The 5,959-nt window shown below is 58.4% G+C and overlaps 1 protein-coding gene across 1 annotated transcript in view; it reads left to right on the plus strand.

Moving 5' to 3' along the window:
* Positions 1-5,959, plus strand: part of BHMG1 (basic helix-loop-helix and HMG-box containing 1) — a 15,353-nt gene that overhangs the window by 8,908 nt on the left and 486 nt on the right. The window contains exons 5-12 of the mRNA XM_015589278.1: positions 648-893; positions 1,917-2,025; positions 2,789-2,889; positions 3,380-3,535; positions 3,903-3,973; positions 4,431-4,607; positions 4,676-4,920; positions 5,465-5,554. Of these exons, the coding sequence (XP_015444764.1) occupies positions 648-893; positions 1,917-2,025; positions 2,789-2,889; positions 3,380-3,535; positions 3,903-3,973; positions 4,431-4,607; positions 4,676-4,920; positions 5,465-5,554 (1,195 nt within the window). The remainder of the gene's footprint in view (positions 1-647; positions 894-1,916; positions 2,026-2,788; positions 2,890-3,379; positions 3,536-3,902; positions 3,974-4,430; positions 4,608-4,675; positions 4,921-5,464; positions 5,555-5,959) is intronic.

The following is a 5,959-nucleotide window of genomic DNA, read 5'->3' on the forward strand; positions in this document are numbered from 1 at the left end:
GCAGGGTGGACCTAAGGATTAAGAGCCTGAGAACGTACTGTTGGAGCAATGCTTAAATGGAGAGGCGCATGGTCAGGGCCCAGCGAAGGGAAGCTGCTGGCAGCATTTATTGTCTTCGCGGCCGGTCATTCATCCCCAGGTCAAGGCATCAGGGGCACGGGGTGGAAGAAAGACCCAAGTCTGGGAAGCTGGCGTCCTGGGTCCGGCTTTGGCCTTGCTCCCACTCACTACACATCCCTTCCCTTTTGTGGGCCTCAGTTTCCATGTCTTTAAAATGGGAGTTGAACCTCACTCATGGTTTCCAGCCCCGGCTGCACATCTGAATCACCCAGGTACTTAAAAAAAATGCCCGTGCCTGCGCTTCACACCCAGAAGGTTGGGTTTCAGTGTCTGGAATGGAAGTTGGACTTCGGTGTTTTTTCAGAGCTCGCTAGGTGATTTGAACCTGTGAGGGAAAGGGAGTGTCGGACTAGGTGATCTCTAATTCAGGATCCGGGCTTCCCCAGGAAGCACTGAGAAGTAACCAGGCCAGGCAAAGCTTTGAAACAGGTGGTTGGGCCCAGAGCAAAGAAGACCCCCACCTGAGCCATCTTCTGGTGACGGGCAGGTTCCCAGCCCCATCTGATGTCATCTCTCCGCTCTCCCAGACCGCCAGACCCGGGCCCAGCACCCCCGCCGCTGTCTGGCCCTGGACAAGCTCAGGAAACAGGTGACCCCTTGTGCAGACCAGAAAGGAGGACATGTGGGAGTGACCACCATTCCTCCAAGATGCTTCGACTCCTGCATTCACCCCAAGGCTGCATCGTCCCCACCTCAAGGTGACATAAAGGGAGAAAGATCCTGGCTGGCATTGCCAGATGTGGCTGAGGACAGCATCCACTGTGACCTTTCAAGTTGGTCTCTTTCCTCACCATTCATTTACCAGTCATTTGCACACCACTTACGAGGCACCCGCAGCATCCCGGGCACAGTCCTAGTAGCTGGAGTTTCAGCGGTGAACGAGAGAGATACTGTCCCCGGCTTCACACGGCTTGTGACCTCTCTCCCCGTTTTCTTTTCCCTTCAGGCTCCGCTGTGGGTGTGAGGGCAGGAGAGGGTCAGTGCCGCCCTTGTGTGAGGGCTGCAGATCACAGTCGGGATAAGAGCAGGGCCTCCTGTGAGACTTCGCTCGAAGCAGCCACACAGTTGCTCCGGTGGCTCCCCGTCCCTGTGCCATCTTGAAAACGTGTCATGGCACACCCAGCAGAGCCGGGCGAGAAAGGGAGCAGTTGGCAGGCAGGGCCTCGCGTCATCTCATCCTCTATTCGTCCCCTCAGCCCGTGCACCCTGAGCAGCACCTCCGTGCCAGGCCGTGTGCTGGGCACTGGTGACGTAGTCCAGTGAGAGAGCCACACACTCTCACTGATGGCCCAGAGCGAGCCAGACTTCCCGGGGTTGCCCAGGAGGCTGCGGAGCCCAGAGGAAAAGGCTGACTCACCTGGGGAGAGAGGGCTCCCCAGATCTGCTGGCTGTGTAACTTGGGACAAGTTACCTGGTAGCCTGATGCCTCGGTTTACTTAACTGTAAAGTAGGTGCAGCGACGGTGCTCCTCCCCAGAGGGTTACTGAACAGCGTGTAAAACGCTTGAGACCCTCTGGCCGTGGGAAAGCACTTGGTACTTGTTCGCTATTATCGTCCTCACTGCCGCTTAAGGATTGTATCTGCCTTACAGCTTCTGGTAAGGATGTGAGATCCCAGAAACCTAGCGGTGATTCTGGTTACCCCCGCGCCTCCTGCAGAGGCCACAAAGCTTGAGGTTTTGGCTAGGGTGGGGGAGGGAGAGGCCGTGGCCGACTCTGGCACCTCCTCACCCCTCCATCTGCGAGTCTGGAATTTGTTCCGGTCTGAGGTGTGATCACCCCGACTTGCCTCCTTAGGCTGCTATTTCGGACAGAGAGCCCAGGACGATGGGCATTATCCCACCTTTAAGGCCCAGCAAAGGGCTGAGAGGATCCATTTCCTCAATCGGACACAGTCCTGTCCCAGGTAAGGGAACCCCAAGGGCTTTGAGTGGGGGAGGCTGAGGCGTTCGGTCCGGAATGGCTGAGGGGCAGCGAGAAATGAGGGGGATTTACATCCTCTGCTGGTGCCAGAGCATCGTAAGCCGGGAGGAGAGCCCTGCTTCCTGTCTGCCGCCCTGGCTGGTCTGCCTGCCTCCCATCACACCTTCCTCCCTAGTCGACTGACTGGCCTTTCTCACACAGAGACCTTGACCCTGCCAGTCCGTGGCTTAAAGCCCTCCCTCAGTGCCCGCAGGTAGAAGCCCAGATATTTTCACTGGCATTTGAGAACTTTTCCAGCCCGAGCCCCTCTTGCCAGCACCCCCTCCTGCCCCTCCCCGGTGACTCTTACCCTTAACACCTCCAAATATTCGCCACTCACTCGGCCCCTCTGGGCTCTTCATCATCCGGTCCCTTTTCCCAGAAAGCCTGTTCCCGGGTACACATGGGAAACGCTGGGTCATTCAGGCTGTACCCACTCCTGCCCTACCTACTCACCCCCTCCGTCCCCCGCCCCCAGCTCCCCTTCAGCTGCCTCTCCTCACAAGCCTCAAGGCTCCTCGAGGGCAGCACCTCAGCTCACCAAAGCTTTCTGCCCCCCAACGCTCCCCAACAGCCAGCACGAGGGATCCCGTCTTATTTTACAGTGGCCGACACTGAGTCACCCAACGGGGAGGCAGCTGACCCAAGGTCACAGCGATTCCCAGCCTAGGGCTCCGGGTCTGCCTCTTGAACTCCACCTTTTACAGGCAGAAGCTGGTGTTCTACGAGTCCAGCGAGGAAGCGGACAAGGAGTCCCCAGATGCTGACCCTTGGCTTCCCACCTGCACCCCAGAGGGCGGCCACCACGGTGACTGAAACGCCCTCTCTCTGTGTGGGCTGGTCTGGGGCCTTCTTGGTACCTTCCTTGTGAGGAGTTCAGTGGAAGGGGGACAAGCAGGAAGGGGAGGGACGTCTGCTACGCACGGAGATGTCAAACGCAGTGTGCCCTCTGTCACTGAGTAATCTGTGGCCCTGGCAGACATTGCTAGCCAAGCGTCACCCTTTGCAGGGATCCCAGACACTGTCTCGGAATTTTTCTTAACACAGAGCCGCAGGCAGCTACAACCTGTCTATCAGATCTGGCACATGATGATACTGATTTTTCTTTTTTCTTTTTTTGCCATCCTTGACATAATGCCAGGGACTGTGCCTCTTAATTTTTTCGACCAAGCACTGAAAATGAGCAATTGACAGAGTCACTTCTCCCCAGTTTCTGGCACCATCTCCTCAAAGCCAGCTGCTGTGTTCTGAGAGGGCGATTTGTGACCACACCTCCAAGCCTGACGTTTTGTTTTCAGGGAGCCCGCTAGCCTCGGGGCCTTCCCTGAATGACACCTGGAGTGTGACTGGCCATCCAACCGAGATCCTAGGCCTTAGCCCTTCCTTCTTCAGCTCCCCTGGGAAACTGCTGCCAGAACAGATCTTGGAGGATGGCGCCGAGTACCTGACCCAAGGTGAACGTCCAGGGCTGGACCTGACGCTTGGTTCATTCAGAAAGCACATGGTGACGCCTGCCAAGTGCACAGCCCCGTGCTGGGCGGCGCTGGGCACCCGAGGATGAGCTCCATCCAGGCCCTGCCTCGAGGAGCCCACGGCCCAGTGGGGGAGTAGCCGCAGGCCAGTGTGGGGAGCGGAGGAAGCTCCAGGAGCCCGGAGCAGGCACCTACTTGCTCTGCCCAGGCTGGAGGTGCCCCACGGGAGATGGCCTGGCAGCTGGATTTGGACATGGGGCAGGGGATCCAGAAACCCAGAAAGTAGTGCTCTGGCTAGTGGGCTGGTGGGACAAAGGCCTGGTGCCATTCGGGCCTCCCTCCCTGACAGATCTCTTTGAAGAAGTGTTCTCAGATCCTGTGTCTTCACCTTTTGCCTGCGTGCTCGAGGTACCACAGAAGGTAGGCCTCTCTCCGTCCATCTGTCCATGGACATGGCCGTCCTCCGCACACGCACCACTCACCTGGCTTGATTCCCTCGTCCATCCCCTCAACCTTTCCAGAGACCCGTCCACCCACCCTTTGAAAGCCCATTGCTGGCCTCCAAGCGCCCGCTCTACGCTGGGCGGTTAAGACTTGCCCAGAGCATCGCAGCTACCACATGAGGTGGGAAAATGTTGGGATTAAGAGATATCGCCCTCGAATAGGAGGCAGAAGACCCGAGCCCAGTGCAGTCCCTCTCTGACCGCTGGGGGAGCTTGGGAACATTTGCTTGAACGTGCAGGGGACATTTGGATGAGGTTGTCTTAAATCAGAGCTGTTTCTCATGCTCATTTCCTAGGAAAGCAGTGAGTGGGGGCGTGAAGGGACACCACTGTCTCCCCTCACATCCGCTGCATCTTTCTCCTTCAACCCCCAGGACACACCCTCGGAGGTCGCCAAAGAGCCTCCCCACTCCCACAGACTGTGCCGGTCCTCGGTCTCTCAGGACCACTGCTACCTCGTACTGAGCGACAGCAGCAAGGGGCCGTCCTCCCCCAGCTCCGAGGACTCGCACACCGACACGGACACAGAGTCGGTGTGGAAGCAGCAGCAGGTGAGGAGGGACCGCCGAGGTTGGTGCCACTTCTCCTGCCCGCTCTCATCTCTCTGTCCCCCACTCAGCATGCTCAGGCCGACCACGAGGGCCCCAAGTCCTCCAGCGAGGAGGACGAAGACTACACCTGGACCCCCACCCGGCGGGCCTCGACCCTGCCCGTGGCCGGGAGGAAGACGAGGAAGGGCTGGACAGGCAGGGGCCCTGTGAAATCCAAGAAGAAGAGGACAGTCCCCTGCTCCACGCAGATGAAGAAAAAGTGTGTCAATGGCTTCATCATGTTCTGCAGGATGAACCGGAAACAGTACATCCGGTGAGTGCGGGTCCTCTTTGGCCGCTCGCCCCCCAGAGCATGTTGTCCCATTCTGTCGCACACATCGGCTCCTTCTAGGAACCACCCACGACCCTTCCTCAGCCATACTCCCCGCCAGCATCTCCCCTGGCCCCATTGCATGGGTTAGGGCCTGTCAATTGTAAGCAGTGAAACCCACCTCAGACTTAAGAAAAAAAGGAAATCCATTGGCTTTATAGCCTGAAAAAAGGGGAGGGGGTGGATGGCCTTCAGATTGCCTTACAGGAAGACCCAAGGGCTGGTACTGGGAGCAGTGCACACAGGACCCCTACACGTCCTGGGACGCGGGTGTCTCCTTCCCAACAACCATTTAGTCCAGCCCCCTCTTTGACGCCTGAGCTCCAGGGTGCATAATGGCGGCTTTTCAGGGTACCTAATGTGGCCGGTTAATGTCCGAGTTCTCAGAGGGAAAGCTGAGGCTCTGATAGGATGAGGGAGCCTTCCATGGTCAGACCGAGCCAGGCCGTCCCCCAGGCCGCTCCTTACCTCCTCCCTCCTGTCCCAGAGCCTGCCCGGGGACCGCATCCACAGCTGCCACCAAGGAGCTGGCCCAGCTCTGGCGAACGATGACCCAGCAGGAGCGGAAACCATACTGGTGAGGAGCCCGGCCAAGCGCGTGGTGCGGCGCAGGCCGCCCGCCCCTCAGCCCTGCTCGGCTCTGCAGGGCCCTGAGCTCCACGAGGTTGGAAACGGGCTGGGCGTTTGCTGGGATAGGAGATTTGGGTGTTGCAAATTTTTACGTAGTATTTTGGGGTGACAGGGATGGAGGGGTGCTCTACCTTGGAGCTTGGAAGGGCAAATAGCTTATTAATTCAGGATCTGGATCCCACTGCCCTGAGTCTCTTTTGCCTTCTCTGCCACGGGAAGCTTCTCAGAGCAGGAACCGGTCCCACCTTCCTTCCGGTTGGCCCTCTCCTCTGCGTCTTCCATCTCCCCTCCTTTTCTGAACCCCACCCCGTCCCCCAGCGGCAGAGCCGCCACCCGCCTGTTTCTCAGTTGG

Source organism: Pteropus alecto, unplaced genomic scaffold (assembly GCF_000325575.1).
Source record: "Pteropus alecto unplaced genomic scaffold, ASM32557v1 scaffold194, whole genome shotgun sequence".
Taxonomy (NCBI): domain Eukaryota; kingdom Metazoa; phylum Chordata; class Mammalia; order Chiroptera; family Pteropodidae; genus Pteropus; species Pteropus alecto.